Source organism: Notolepis coatsorum (genome assembly GCF_963971535.1).
Source record: "Notolepis coatsorum genome assembly, chromosome: 5".
Lineage (NCBI taxonomy): Eukaryota > Metazoa > Chordata > Actinopteri > Aulopiformes > Paralepididae > Notolepis > Notolepis coatsorum.
Window position 1 is genome coordinate 143,741,696 of NC_140169.1, and position 16,811 is coordinate 143,758,506.

At 48.0% G+C, this 16,811-nt stretch overlaps 1 protein-coding gene across 1 annotated transcript; it reads left to right on the top strand.

The window, feature by feature from the left end:
• The first annotated feature begins 9,543 nt into the window (after positions 1-9,543).
• Positions 9,544-11,567, top strand: fam110c (family with sequence similarity 110 member C). Its single transcript, XM_084314695.1, has one exon. It carries the CDS (start codon positions 9,700-9,702, stop codon positions 10,819-10,821), a length of 1,122 nt encoding a protein of 373 aa, XP_084170821.1. The 5' UTR covers positions 9,544-9,699; the 3' UTR covers positions 10,822-11,567.
• Positions 11,568-16,811: the final 5,244 nt, after the last annotated feature.

The following is a 16,811-nucleotide window of genomic DNA, read 5'->3' on the forward strand; positions in this document are numbered from 1 at the left end:
TGGACCTGCATACCGGATTATTCTACCGACGACAGCCCGCCTTCCCAGGCACGGATTATGCTTTGTATACAGTGATTATTCTATGGATAAAGACCAACACTGCCGTGTGTTGGAAACCCCCCCCCCGGAGAGGACGACAGGTGAGGAGACGCTCTACACGACGAGGTCGCTTCACGTCTCTCCATCGTGGACCGGAGGAAGCCGGCCCACAGAGAGTCTAACTGCTTTCATCTGTGGATCGAGGATCGCTGAGGCACCGAGCCGCACAACCGTGGGTTCTCCCAGGATACCCTCGGCCAGACGGATACAGCCAGACTCTACCCCCCCCCCCTTCTCCAGTTGTCTTACAAGCGACCGGAATTCCCCCCTAGTGTATCCAGTTCTATAATCATTAAAGTATCATTGCTATTATTCCTTAAATATTCCAGGTTGTATATTTACCGCCTGCGCCACCAGAGATTGGACGTTCTCTATTGATATACCAACGAATACTCATTTGCCATAAAAGTGCATCCTATTTCAAATCATAAATGTAATTAAGTGATTGCTCTACATACCTTTTGCTATGTATTAATTATTATTAAACGCAGACTTTCGACTTGGTACATTTGTGTTGGATCGTTTCATCTACGTGGGAGTGTTTACCATAATTATTTATGCCTAGTACTGGGTGGCCAGAGTCTAAAGTACAAGAGGTAGTGGTAGTAAGTATCATATCTAACAATACAGTCAGGGAATTGTACCCCTCAGTTACAATTGGTCCTTCGAGCCGGATGGTAATTAGTGTAATATTAATATAGTGTTATTAATATTGAAATGGCCTATGATGAACACTCCACGAAACGATCCTCCTAACCAACGCCCGCAGCGCGAACGACGGCTCCCTTAGTACTTAGAGGCTTACGCTGTCAGTCAACAACCTAGTCTTCTACTAACAGTAAACGCGGTAAAACTAGAAAGTAAAAGTATGTCTAACCCCAACGCCCAGACTACCCCGACCATAGAGGCCCCTACGGGTTCTAATGTAACTGACCAAGCTCACGGTGGGGACCAGTGGGAACCAGACATGACTTCACACCCCGCCAGTACTGAAGAAGTAGTCCCCGATGAGTCCCGGGAGGAATACAACGCTACCGAGAGAGAACTCGGCACGGAAGAAGACGGGGAGAGCACCGTGGAGATAGAGCTCCAAGGCTCCGCAAGGAGTACCCCGAGGGAAGGCTCCCCTATACAACCGCCTTCTCCCAGCGAGGCAGAGAGGACCCTACAGCAGGCCTTCCTCATCAGCCTGAACGCCGCTGCTGAACGCGACCGACTGCAGATCCAGCAGCGGAGCGAAGAAGAGCATATACGTCTAGAAATAAGACGCATTCAGATGGAAGAGAATGTGGCCCGAGACCGAGCAGACAGCCAGCGAGCAGCTGCTGGTGCTCTACGGGACGCAGAGCGCGACAGACAGCAAGCGCAACTAATAGAACAGCTGATCAGACGGACAACACCCTCTCCCTCCGCCAGAGGCTCCAGGAACTCGTCTAGACACACCTCCAGGGCGGCATCCCCTAGCCGAGTAAACAACCCTGAACTTGACCAACAGACGAGGTCTATACCCCCCACAGACCACCTCCCCCCACCGGTCCAAGCGAGACCTAGCAACCGGGAAGGAGCAGCATATCCTGTGGAGAGGCTAAACCAGAGACTACAAGCACTGGATGACCTAACTGAAGACGAAGAGGAAGAGGAGGAGAACCGCGCCCGACGACAGCACAGTACTCTACCGGACCAGGAGGTCCGGTACAGCCCAGGCTATACTCCCGCGGAGCTGCGCTACAGACCCCCGACTCTATACACGGGTGAGCACGACGCACGACCCGCACCGAGGAACAGCACCTGGACAAGCGGGCCATGGTACACTGCCGGTACCAGCCCATACCAAGGAGCGGGAGGAGACTCGCCTAGGAGGCCTCTCCCCCAACGCTCGCCGATGTATCCACAGTCAGCGTCATACATTGGCACGCCTATGGTACCCGACTTCACCCAAGAGAACCGGGCCCAGTATACAGAACTCCGCATGTGTCTGGAGACCATGTTGGTGGATGTATTGGATGAACGCCATAAATACGCCATCCTACTGAAGCACTTAAAGGTACCCCGCGCACATAATATAGCGCTCGCCTACGCGACTTCCACCACCCCATACACAGCAGCGCTGGTAGCATTGGACCAGAGGTATGAGCGCATATGGGATTACGTGATCCAGGAGATCCGACACATCGACCGCTTACCCCCAGCAATAGACAATCGAGCACTGGACGACCTGTCCATCAGAGTGCAGTCCCTGGTAGGGATGTTGGGAGCGCAGAGAGAGAAGGGGAGGCATGAACTTTACGCCAACTCAAATGTGGAAAGGATCTTGGAGAAGCTGCCGCCCGCTCGACAGGAGCGTTTTAGGCGGCAGAGAGACCACCGAGACCCGAATGGCCCCGAACCGAACCTCCTCGATCTAGCAGACTTCCTGGCGAGAGAAGTCAGCAGCCTACGGCTAGATACATTCGGACGGAGCACCCCTGGCTCCAGAGAAGGAACCAGACGACTAAATGATGGAAGAAGATCGGTGACTGTGATGCACCAATCGGAGTCAGTACCGAGCAGCAGGAGCCACAGTACCCCCTCCAGAACGGAGAAGTGGAAGATAGTGTGCCCCTACTGTGAGAAAGAACACTGGCTAGCGCAATGTGACTCCTTCCCCAAGCTGAACGCGGAGGAAGCAAGTCAATGGATAAAGTCCAACAAGCGCTGTTTTCGCTGTGCGCGCTCACACATGGCAGCCGAATGCCGCTTAAAGAAAAGGTGCACCAAGTGCGATGGAGCCCATCTGGACATACTTCACGACAGTAACAGACGGCGCCCTTCACCCGCACCATCCAGCAGCAAAGCGAGCGTCATGTACATCGATCCCGCCAGCAGCAGTGGAGCCCGAGTACTCCTAAAAGTAGTGCGTGTGACACTAAGCTACCAGAATAAAGTCCTGGACACTTACGCCGTCCTCGATGACGGGTCAGAGAAGACCCTTCTGCTCGCCTCCGCTGCGGCCCAGCTAGGGCTGCGGGGAAGCGAAACCCAAATGACAATTCGGACAATAAGACGAGATTTGAAGACGATAAAGGGCGAGAATGTCTCATTCTCTATCGCAGCAAGCGGCCAGCCTGAGCGACGGTACCAGATTACAGACGCTTTCACCAGCCAAGAAATAGGACTGTCGCGGTACACATACCCCGTCGCCAAGCTGATGGAGAAATATGCACATCTGCGCAGGTTACCGATCCCGCTCATAGACAATGCTATGCCGACCCTGTTGATAGGCTCCGACCATGCAGACCTCATTGTCCCGATAGACCGGGTTCATACCGGACCCCGAGGCTGTCCTGCAGCAGTCGAGACCCGTTTGGGATGGACTCTCCAAGGCCCGCTCGCCAAATCTCTCAACCGAAGTACAGCCACTAGATGTCTCCACTCCCGAGTCACAGAGGGAGAAACCACACTCCTGCAACACGTAGAGCGGCTATGGACCTTGGAACAAATGCCCTTTAAGAACGGAAAGAAAGACATTCGCTCTAAAGATGACATTTACGCCATTCACCTCCTCGAGACAGGGACCAAGAGAGTCCCGGTCAACGGCGTGTTGAGATACGCCACGCCACTCCTGCGGCGAGAAGGAATGCCTACTTTCCACGCCAAGACAGACGCCACAGAACGGTACCTGCTGAACACGGAGCGGCGCTTAGCCAAGAACCCCGCCCAAGAGAGTGTATACCGCGCTGAGATTGAGAAGCTCATCACAGCGGGACACGTCACAAAGATGGACATTAAAGAGGCTGACCAGACCACTGAATCGTGGTACGTGCCTCACCACAAGGTCCATCACAACGGTAAAGACCGCATAGTATTTAACTGCAGCTACCAGATCGGATCCCAAAATCTGAATAAAGAGTTACTGCCCGGTCCCACACTCGGCCCCTCCCTACTCGGCGTTCTACTCCGCTTCCGCCAGGAAAAGGTGGCCATCAACGGGGACATTAAAGGAATGTTCCTGCAGGTGAGATTAGTAGAGGAGGACAAGCCCCTGTTACGGTTCCTATGGAGAGAGAAGCCAGGAGATGAGCACCCAGCCATCTACCAATGGGAAGTCCTCCCCTTCGGAACCACGTGCAGCCCCTGCTGTGCTACATTTGCACTACAGAAACATGTAGCAGAGGACCCAGCAGCGGACGAAGAGGTCCGACACAGCGTAAAGAACAGCTTCTACGTAGACAACTGTCTACAAAGCCTTTCAACCCAGGAAGAAGCCGAGGCTCTCCTGATTAAACTCCGCGCCTCATTGATCAAAGGCGGCTTTGATCTCAGGCAGTGGGCCAGCAGCGATCCGCAAGTACTGCGCAGCCTCTCCTCCGAGGACAAGGCAGCCAGCAGCGAGACCTGGATGGCTACAATCCCGGGAGAAGCCCAGGAGATGACCCTGGGATTGGTGTGGCGATTCAAAACAGATTCGCTTCACTACAGACACAAGCCCCTGACTACGGAGCAGGGAAGGCCGGCGGCGGCGCCGACCACCAGACGGAGTGTGTACACAACACTCGCCCGACAATATGACCCGCTAGGATGTATTCTACCGTACACCACCAGGGCAAAAATGATTGTACGAGCATTGTGGGACAAGGACCAGGGCTGGGACGACCCCATTCCCGCACACCTTGCATCCACCTGGAGAGAGTGGGAGATGGAGCTCCACTCACTCCCAGGCGTTAACATGCGCCGAAGCTACTTCCCACCCACGGTGAGGCCAGAGACATGTAAAATGGACTTACACGTCTTCAGTGACGCCTCAGAGGTCGCATACGGATCAGTAGCCTACTTGCGGGCCCAAGAAGAGGGGGGAGAGATCTACACAGCATTTGTCCTCGCCCGCTCGAGAATAGCCCCACGCAAGCAACAATCTATCCCACGTCTAGAGCTCTGCGCAGCCCTAGCCGGAGCGCACCTAGCCACGCTCATCCAACGTGAGCTCACCATACCGGTGTCTAGAACAATCCTGTGGTCAGATTCCACGACAGTACTCGCCTGGATCAAATCGGACTCATGCAAGTACAAAGTCTTCGTGGGAGTCAGAGTCACCGAGATTCAAGACTTAACCGAAGAGTTAACCGGAGAAACAGAGTGGCGCTACGTTGATACAAAACAGAACCCAGCTGACGTCATCACCCGGGGAATGCCCCTAGATGACCTCACCCGTCGCAATGTCTACAGTGACGGCCCAGCATTCCTAAAGCTCCCGGAAGGAGAGTGGCCCACGCCTATCCCGAGGGAAGCCAGTCAAGAGGAGGCTGAGAATAAGAAACCTATGTTCTGTGGATTGAGCACTGTTATCTCCGCAGACCCCAACATAGATGATTGCACTACCATAGAGAGTGCACAACAAAGGACATTCCTACTGCACTACCTACCGTCTCTACAGACCCGCCAGAAGTGGGTAAAGGAGAGAGACAATTTGACAGAAGGAACAGTCGTCATGATTATTGATCAATCACTGCCCAGAGCTATGTGGCCGGCCGGCCGCATAAGCAAAGTGATCACCGGTGCCGACGGCGAGGTCCGAGCAGCTGAAGTGCTTGTCCAGGGTCGCACTTACACCCGTCCCGTGGCGAGGCTCATAGAACTGCCCCGACTCCCAGACACAATCGATGATGACCATGACCCTATAACCCTATGACTTTGTGAAGTTGACTGACCCCTACAGCAAACCCTTATGTGTAAATAGACAACGCGATTAATCTGTCTCTGCTTAACTGATTAGGTCTGGGACCAATCAGGGGGTGGCTGTTGTGAAGGGCCAGATTAAACCGAATATATATATTTATTTATATATATATATTTAATTGTATTTGTATATTCTCTAATATTCCCTGATATCCCTTGTATATTCCTTGTACAATATGCATTGAATATCCATTCTAGCCTACTGAACATCCCATAATAGTCTCCATTCTACTATTGGTCGAGACCTTGGTGCCAGGCTGCCATACCCCCCAGACCCAGTTCAAACGTACCGCTCAACATGTACGAACAAGTCCTAGTTCCGCGTAGGAATCTGGTTACCGCACCACTAATGGTACTATTTGTTCATAGTGCGTATATATACTGCGCTACTAAAGTAGGACTTCCTTTTAGTCCAGTTTCTTACCCTCCAATAGAGTGACAGACGTAAAGCCTCCCCGCGACGCCACGTGTGGGAGTAAGGCCAAGTTCGGCCTACTATCGGTATTGAGACATCGTGTATATTAATATTTGAATAGTCATATTTGGCACTATATCGTCGAGTTGGACGTAGTCTATTAAGCTAATAATAGTCTATTCATATGTAGTGCTTCGTGCAGTGAGAATACTTTCGTAGTCAGTACCCCCATCGTTTCGGGTAGAACTGGCTGCTTATCCAGGGTGGCCGACCCCATGTGAGGCTGCACCCGAGGAGCCCCAGAGCCGACGAGCGAGTGGACCTGCATACCGGATTATTCTACCGACGACAGCCCGCCTTCCCAGGCACGGATTATGCTTTGTATACAGTGATTATTCTATGGATAAAGACCAACACTGCCGTGTGTTGGAAACCCCCCCCCCGGAGAGGACGACAGGTGAGGAGACGCTCTACACGACGAGGTCGCTTCACGTCTCTCCATCGTGGACCGGAGGAAGCTGGCCCACAGAGAGTCCAACTGCTTTCATCTGTGGATCGAGGATCGCTGAGGCACCGAGCCGCACAACCGTGGGTTCTCCCAGGATACCCTCGGCCAGACGGATACAGCCAGACTCTACCCCCCCCCCCCTTCTCCAGTTGTCTTACAAGCGACCGGAATTCCCCCCTAGTGTATCCAGTTCTATAATCATTAAAGTATCATTGCTATTATTCCTTAAATATTCCAGGTTGTATATTTACCGCCTGCGCCACCAGAGATTGGACGTTCTCTATTGATATACCAACGAATACTCATTTGCCATAAAAGTGCATCCTATTTCAAATCATAAATGTAATTAAGTGATTGCTCTACATACCTTTTGCTATGTATTAATTATTATTAAACGCAGACTTTCGACTTGGTACATTTGTGTTGGATCGTTTCATCTACGTGGGAGTGTTTACCATAATTATTTATGCCTAGTACTGGGTGGCCAGAGTCTAAAGTACAAGAGGTAGTGGTAGTAAGTATCATATCTAACAATACAGTCAGGGAATTGTACCCCTCAGTTACAGGCTGCATAAAACAATGTATTTAGTCAAGATAGAACATAGTGAACATTATGAGACGAGGTAGATTGACAGAATGTGTTGTTCACCGAATCCACTCTGTTAGATCCTGATCAAACTGGCCAGTATCACGTCTTCGTCTGTTTGGCCCTCCATCCAATTCCTCTGCGTTGTGTACTTTTAATGGTCCTGACGTCTTAGATACTGGCTGATAAGATCCTTATCTCTCCCCGTTAGTACACTCCGCAAACCATAATAATTCTCCACCTCCGTAAGAATTCGACACTTCGACAACGTGAAATACCTTACAAGGAAAAGCGTGGTTTTATTTGATAAACAGAAACCTCAGCTCAGATGTTAACAGATGTTATTGTCCTTGAAGAGTCTATTCTAATGATCTTTCGGTGTGTTCGTCTATCGTCCTTTTGTTATTCAGTCCAATAGTGTTCAGGCCTGGTCGTCAGCCTAACCCTCCTCGCGTTAGCCGAAGCTAATGATGATGTGGCATTCTTCCCCCCCCCCCCCCCCCCCCCTCTCGATGAGAGGAGAGAGTGTCTTCTGTGTGATCTCAGTCCTACTCGCTTCTCTGTCAGATTCTAGTCTGCCTTACACCCGGAAACACCGTTCGACTTATAGATCCTCGCCGTAGCAACGATAGCCCACCCCTTTCTGGTTGTCATGTGCCGTGTTGTCATGACAACTGCGTTAATAACCTTTACACACATTTCACGTTTCATTAAGATGAACCTCTCTCCCTCCTGCTCTGGGAGACACTCGCTCTTATCTCAGATGTTCTTACAAGGAATGTCAACAAACACCCTCGCTGGCAGTGTATTCAATCCACTGGTCACCGTTCTATCACCGTCTTCCATGCACATTTCGATCTCACCGTTTTAGCTGTGGTCACCTCCCCCCAATCTATACATCACATACATTGAAAAAGCACCCCAAATCCTTCAACTCCTTGGCCAGAGCGGTAAATGTGGTTAAAATGACTACTGGCGATGACACCTTGGCTTAGTCATGTTAATAAGCAATGTTTGAGAAATGGGAACACAGGCCTATTTTAGGGTAAGGAGTTAGGGAATGAATGTTAGTCCAATGGAATGTCCAAACTAAGCATTAAAAGGTCACTGCGTGTGCGTGTGCATACTGTATGTGTAAATGGTGCATTTATATAGCGTGCGTGCGTGCGTGCGTGCGTGCGTGCGTGCGTGCGTGCGTGCGTGCGTGCGTGTGCGTGTGTTAGCATGCCAGAAGCTAGATCCATTCCGAAAAAAGAATATGCTTATTTAGATTGTCCAGGACATAAGTCATTTTTAAGATAACATAAAGAAAATAGAAACAAGTTGAGTCAGGTTTATTGCAGTATCACACACACAGAGATGGTAGAATTCAGAAGAGACAATAGTTTTGAAGAGACTATACAGCATGTCTCTCAGTGCCCACACACACAACACACACACACACACATACACACGACACACACACACACCCACCCACCACACCTTGTGCCACACCCTGTCTGCTTACGTCACTTCCTTTATGAAATATCACATTGTGTGTGCGCAAGTGTGTGTGTGTGTGTGTGTGTGTGTGTGTGTGTGTGTGTGCGTGCGTGCGTGCGTGCGTGCGTACGTACGTGCGTGCGTGTGTGTGTGTGTGTGTTAGCATGCCAGAAGCTAGATCTATTCCGAAAAAATAATATGCTTATTTAGATTGTCCAGGACATAAGACATTTTTAAGATAACATAAAAAAAATAGAAACAAGTTGAGTCAAGTTTATTCCAGTACCACACACACAACTAGGCCGGTGGAATTGGTTTCCAGTACAGGTTTAAAAGAGCTCATGAAAGAGTTCACAGCATAAGCAAAAACAACAAAAACAACAGACCATATGAAAAAGTGTTTACATACATTTAAAGTCACAATACAAAGTGCCAGTAGTCCGCACATCCTTGAGGTGAGTGTAGTACAGGGGGAGGGGGGCTAGACGGTAGAATTCAGTCTCTCAGTGCCCACACACACACACACACACACACACACACACACACACACCGCATGAAGACAAAAACACTGCCGTGCCTGCAGTATCAACTTTCACTATTCCCCCTCGTGATGTCATGAGGTGCACTTTGAACAGCCCTGTGTTTGGTTGTTCAACCTGGCCTTGCCTGGGATGGGTGGGGCAGGGAGATGTGTGCGTTTGGGACAGAGAGGTGAGCGCTCCCATTGTGAACACACGCTCAGGCAACACACACACGGCCCCGTCTCACTGTCTCGCCTCTAAACTGTAACTTTTTGGAGAAACGTTTTGGCGTAAAAAAGAAGAAAAAAAAAAGGGATTACCCGCCGCTTTGACCGAACAGAATCCAGTAACTATACGGACAAAAAGAAAAGACATAATGGAGACGGGCAGCGACGTGGTGGACACCACTAAGATCCTGGAGAAGGGTCCCGAATACCTCCGAAAGCAAATGGAACTGCTGGAGAGCGAGGCGAAAGGGGGCATGAGCGCCGTGGAGAGGCTCGCCGCCACCAAGCCGAAGTACGTCAAGAGCCCGCAGGTGGTGAACTCCACCCAGGAGCCGGCACTCAGCTTCGGGTCGGCCGCCTCCCTCAGCAGCGACGGCGGCTCCTCCAACCGCAGCGGCTCCAACCGCGGCGGCAAGCAGGCGGGGGCGGAGAGGAGCTCACCTCTGGTCAGTGCCGCAGCGCAGAGCCGCTCGCCGGAGCCGCCGGAGAACAACGTGGTGCGTCGGTCCAGCTCCAAGAAGCGCCCGGACTCCCTCTTACTCTACCGGCAGAAGTGTGACCTGCTGAAGGGCTCGGCGGCGGCGAACGGGAGGCACAGGCGGAATTTAACCCGCAGGCTGCTGCTGGCGGGCTCCTCCGCGGACAAGAGCGCCGCGTCGCCTGAGGCGACAGGTAAGGAATGCAAGTCGGAGGATAACAACAACACACGGCCGGCGACACGTGGGGGATCCAGGAGGGATCTCGCTTCTCAAACTCGGCACTTGTTGACTGAAATCCCGCAGGAAAATGAAGTTATAGAACGACGGGGCGGTACGGAGGATCCGGGTCCGGCCACGACAGACGTCACCACCGCCCAGAAGCCTGGTCACAGAAGGGTGGCCGAAGTCCAGCGGAGGTGCCGCAAAGGGGTCAGCCGCTCCCACTCGGACGTCAGCTCGCGCTACTCCAAGAACTTTGCGGATTTCGACGCTTTCTTCAACTTCTGCGGGCTGGACGGCGCGGTCGTCGACTCTCTGGGGAAGGAGGGCTTTGCCGCGCGATCGGACGACCTGACGGAGCAGAAGGTGCGGAGCGTGAGCTCGGCGTCCACGGCGTCGGACGGCGGCTTCTCCAGGAACAGCGAGGACAGCGACGGACTGCTGGAGCTGGAGCTGAGGGGAAACGCCGGCCAGGGGACGTCGGTGATCGAGCGCAACGCCAGGGTTATAAAATGGCTGTACAGCTGCAGAAATGCAAAAGAGACTGGGAAAAAGCTACGAGATCTCGACTAAAAGACGACATTTTGGGCCTCTAGGCCTGTGTGTTTCATGTTATAGGGTTTTGCCTATGACTGTTCCGTACGTGTCCGGTCACATTTCAAAGATATACTTAACATAAAATACCTCCTTATTCATTCATGTTGCTGCAATGCAGGGCAGACTGCCATCGGCTGGCAGATGCACACAGATTAATGTCCTCTTTTCCATATACCTGTTACAGCATGTGAGCACGCGCGTGTGTGTGTGTGTGCGTGCGCGCGTGCGTGCGCGCGAGTGTGCGTGTGTGTGTGTGTGTGTGTGTGTGTGACTGACTGACTGACAAAGCCTTTCAGATGACACCTTTGAAAGCAAATGTTAAATATACATGTAGTTATGGAAGAGACAACTGAAACAGGACACGGCAAGTCTAGTTAAGCTTGACCTTAAACTGGACCGTAAACTGGACCTTAAGCTGGACCGTAAACTGGACCTTAAGCTGGACCTTAAACTGGACCTTAAGCTGGACCTGGGCACGACACTCAACAATGGGCAATCAGTACTGTATGTCAGTCAGTCAGTGCTGTCAGTCAGGCAGTCAGTTAGGGACATTTGCTATTGTAGGCTGTATACTGTATATATGTATATTTTCACAAGTGAATAAACAAACTGTCCTCAGAGGAAAACAAGGTCCCTGGAAGACTGTTTGAAGCTAGAAAGCTTCCTGAAAAGTTATCCTTTCAATGTTGTTGTTGTTGTTGTTGTGGTTTTACAAAGGCAGGGCCTGCAAATTAGTTTACAAACTTATTCTCGGCTTATGCTTGGTTCATAGTGCCTCAAATTATGTTATTTTGATTTATGATTACATTTATGAGACAGAATAGTCTAAGTGTATACAATGACATGTATAGTAGATGCATTGTGAAAATATGTTTTATAATAGCAGGCTCTGAAAATGTAAACAAATGCCTCTCCCCAAACTGCATACTAGTGCACCTTTAAAGGAACAACCTACATGTAAACATAAAGCTGATTAATTGTCTTCATAATCTCACACATATGCCAAAACTATAAACCATCTTGTACAAAGTCATTTGGTTTGAGAGTTATTAGGTTAGTGATGATGTGTGTGTGTAATAAATACAGCTCAGTGAAATGATGAAAATTAAAGGAATAAGAACAGGAATAATGCATACAAAGAGGAATAATGCATAATAAGAGGAATAAGGAATAAGAAGAGGAATAATGCATAAGAAGAGGAATGAGGAATAAGACAATGAATTAGGTATAAGAAGAGGTATACGAAGAGGAATACGGAATATGAAGAGGAATAAGGAATATGAAGAGGAATAAGGAATAAGAAGAGGAATAAGCAATAATAAGAGGAATAATAAGAGGAATAAGGAATAAGAAGAGGAATAAACAATAAGAAGAGGAATAAGGAATAAGTAGAGGAACATGGAATAAAAGAGGAATAAGCCATAAGAAGAGGAATAAGAAGAGGAATAACGAATAAGCAATAAGAAGAGGAATAAGGAATAAGAAGAGGAATAAGCATAATGAAGAGGAATAAGCAATAAGAAGAGGAATAAGCATAAAGAAGAGGAATAATAAATAAGAACAGGAATAAGGAATAAGAAGAAGATCACAGCTCTAACATTCTCACAGAAGTTATTCAGCACTGGGAGACAATGATATACCTCTTATAATGCAATCTGTCTCGTCCCGGTGGTAAGGGTGAAGCCATTTTCGAATGTTCCTATGATGATGTTGTCCCATCCTCTTCTTGTAATTCTGGGAATACTATACATCATAATGACATCACGCATTTTAAATCTTTAAAGAGGAATGCCACCGATCTTTTATGATGACGAGCAGAAATGTCTACTTGGTTCAAGAGCCGAGATCCATAGGCTCACTGGGTCGGGTCACATGAGCTTCTTATGTTCCCCGGGTCCTATGTTCCCCGATTGATTGATTAATTGATTGAACATTTTATAAATTTTTATTATTTTATTAATTATTCATGTCCGCCTTGTTTCGAACTGGTTAAGCTTAGGCCCTCTTTCGAAGTTGGTTAAGGTTAGAGTTTGGAATCAGGGTTGGTGGTCTAAAATTTTCAATCAATCAATCAATCAATCGGGGAACATAGGACCCGGGGAACATAGACATGCTAGTAGTAATTGTGCTAAGCCGGGCTAGTAGTCATTTGTGCTAAGCTAGGCTAGTAGTCATTTGTGCTAAACCAGGCTAGTAGTAATTTGTGCTAAGCCAGGCTAGTAGTCATTTGTGCTAAGCCAGGCTAGTGGTCATTTGTGCTAAGATAGGCTAGTAGTCATTTGTGCTAAGCCAGGCTAGTAGTCATTTGTGCTAAGCCAGGCTAGTGGTCATTTGTGCTACGCTAGGCTAGTAGTCATTTGTGCTAAACCAGGCTAGTAGTCATTTGTGCTAAGCTAGGCTAGTAGTCATTTGTGCTAAACCAGGCTAGTAGTCATTTGTGCTAAACCAGGCTAGTAGTCATTTGTGCTAAGCCAGGCTAGTAGTAATTTGTGCTACGCTAGGCTAGTAGTAATTTGTGCTAAGCCAGGCTAGTAGTAATTTGTGCTAAGCCGGGCTAGTAGTAATTTGTGCTAAGCCGGGCTAGTAGTCATTTGTGCTACGCTAGGCTAGTAGTCATTTGTGCTACGCTAGGCTAGTAGTAATTTGTGCTAAGCCAGGCTAGTAGTAATTTGTGCTAAGCCAGGCTAGTCTAGTCATTTGTGCTACGCTAGGCTAGTAGTCATTTGTGCTATGCTAGGCTAGTAGTAATTTGTGCTAAGCCAGGCTAGTAGTAATTTGTGCTAAGCCAGGCTAGTAGTAATTTGTGCTAAGCCGGGCTAGTAGTAATTTGTGCTAAGCCGGGCTAGTAGTCATTTGTGCTAAGCTAGGCTAGTAGTCATTTGTGCTAAACCAGGCTAGTAGTCATTTGTGCTAAGCCAGGCTAGTAGTCATTTGTGCTAAGCCAGGCTAGTGGTCATTTGTGCTAAGCTAGGCTAGTAGTCATTAGTGCTAAGCCAGGCTAGTAGTCATTTGTGCTAAGCCAGGCTAGTGGTCATTTGTGCTACGCTAGGCTAGTAGTCATTTGTGCTAAACCAGGCTAGTAGTCATTTGTGCTAAGCTAGGCTAGTAGTAATTTGTGCTAAACCAGGCTAGTAGTCATTTGTGCTAAACCAGGCTAGTAGTCATTTGTGCTAAGCCAGGCTAGTAGTAATTTGTGCTACGCTAGGCTAGTAGTAATTTGTGCTAAGCTAGGCTAGTAGTAATTTGTGCTAAGCCGGATAGCTTTCTAATAATTATTTCTATGGATGTCCGATATTATCGGCCTACCGATATTGGCATTACAATGTAATATCGGAAATGATCGGTATCGGTTTACAAAATATATATATATATATATATTTTTTTTTTTACATTTTTACCTTTATTTACCTAGGCAAGCAAGTAAGAACAAATTCTTAATTTATTTATTGTCAAAAGTATGCATAATGTTGTGTTCATTCCATGACAAGAGATATCGGTTTTAAAAAAAAAAACAATAACAATATTTGTTATATATATATCCAGTGAAATTATTAATTACCTGAAATTATTCAGTTTTTTGGGGGGGGAAACCCCGCATATATCGGTATCGGTTAATATCGGTATCGGAAATTAAGAGTTGGACAATATCGGTATATCGGATATCGGTAAAAAAAAAGCCAATATTGAACATCCCTAATTATTTCCCATAATGTTGCTGTGTTCCATTAACATATCCACTATTTCAGGGCATGCATACTGTCAAGAAGACTAATGTGTTCATAAATGTATGGATAGTTAGGAGGCCCTTCAGGCAAAAGACGAAGCACAAAGGTGCTCTTCATTCATTGTTGCCTTTCCCTTCCTACGAACACATCCTCTCTTGGGAACGTCCTTGTGCAACAACAGGCCTCCTGGGCACTCGGAACAAAGGCAAAGGGCAGGAATATTGGGCCTCATTCACGAAGCGATATAAGAACAGATTTCCTCTTATTTTGTTCAAAGCTAGCATTTTCTTCTTATTTTGTTCTTACCTGGGATTCGGCAATGTTTTCTTATTTTTGCTTTTCTCTTAGGCGAGACCAAATTCTAAGAGTGGTCGAGAGCACTCTTACCCAGATAAGAAACTCTTACCCACCGAATACACACACTCATAAATACATACCGCCGAGCCCTACCGTATGAGGAAACCTCACAAAGAAACTTAAACTAAAACTTGGTTTTTTCTTTTGCAACAAACGATGCTTTTCTTTTGAGGCCAGAAAGAAACTTGTTCAAGCCACATTCCTGTCTGTAATTGACTATGGTGACATAATATATATGCATGCTGCCTCTTCAATGCTAAAAAATCTAGACAGTGTGTATCATGCTTCTCTGCGCTTCATCACTAGTGCCAAAGGGCTTACTCACCATTGTGTGCTTTACCAAATGGTAGGATGGACCTCTCTGTACGTACGGAGGAAATCCCACATGTTTGTTTTTATATATAAGGCCATCATAGGGAAGCTTCCCCTATATCTTTCCAACCTAATTAGCTTTGCCTCTAGCAGCTACCATACCAGGTCCACAAGATGGCTACTTTAAAAAAAAAAAAAAAAAAAAAAAAAAAACACTGAACTAGGAAGAACAGCTTTTTCAAGCTTCGCACCTTGGGCATGGAATGGGCTACAGGACCATATCCACTTAGACAGGGACCGAAACTAGAGAGCGCCACCCGCCATTTGCGCTCAGTTTTTACGTTTGGCGCCTCCCACTGAGACGTTTGAGCGCCATGTGACGGGCAATCAAATAGTCATGTGAAAACCGAAAATCAATTTAGCGGAGTTCTCACTCGCTGTCTCAGCACAGACATGAAGCGCGCACCGCGCACTGCTGCTACCCCCTCCCCACCTGTTTCTGTATGCCTGCATGTAAACAGAGGCTATTGCCTCCGAGTCACCGTGACGTTAGTTAGCACTGCTGCTGCTGCTCCTACCCCTGTATGCCTGCATGTAAACAGAGGCTATTGCCTCACCGTGACGTTAGTCTAGTCAGTGTGGGACCTTCGTGAGATAACGTTAGCTACCGTTACAAAATGACCCAGTCAACTATTCACTTAGTTTAATACATGAGGCATTGTGTAACGTTATCCAGCCGGCTAGCTACGGATAGCTCCCGACATCAACAAATCCTCCAGCAATAGTCCAGTGCATAATACCTCCGTTGGCTAGGTAACTAGTCACTACGAAATGTCGCAGTAAACTAAATAGTTCACTGAGGCGTTGTCCCAACGCCATCCAGCAGTAGCTACAGAAAGCTCCTGACATCAATGTCCTACAACAACAACATGCGTATTCGAGTCCCTGGCTTACATCGCATGAGTGAGGGCTGCTGACTAGGGTCCAGGTGCAGCGCCGGAGAATTCTTTTGCATGCTGAATGTAGCGTTTAGGGCCCAGCTGCACCCCCGGAGAATCCTTGCTGGAGCTGGAGGCCACTCGAGTATACACACAGACAGTGGAGCTGTTTGCAGACAGCGAGGTGGCGATGTCTCGCAGATAACACAATCACAAGTATGATTATATAATATATATATTTTATTAAAAAAAAATGTATATAAAATAATAATACAAAAAAAATCTATCAAAAAAAAGTTGGCAGGTAAGAAATATGCTTGGCGGGTAGATTCTTCCCATCTACCCGCCACTGGCCGGTGAGTCAAAAAGTTAATTTCGCTCCCTGCACTTAGATACCCTGGTCTTCCTCTGCGAGTTTAGGTCTGTATTACATAACTCCCTACAGGAAGAGTGTCGCTGCTTTCTCTAGTCGGGTCCCAGCTGCAAAACTGCAGAGTTACTGTATTGCCCTGTATTTTACTGTCGTACACTTTTACTGTTATGTAGACTGTTCTGTTTTGTGTTTTTTATGTTTACGTGTGATGTATTGTGTATTGTGTACATGCACTTTTATTATGTTCTTGTGTGATGTACC

Excerpts from the sequence above, each read along its gene's own strand:
- fam110c (XM_084314695.1), top strand. The coding sequence starts at position 9,700 with ATGGAGACGGGCAGCGACGTGGTGGACACCACTAAGATCCTGGAGAAG.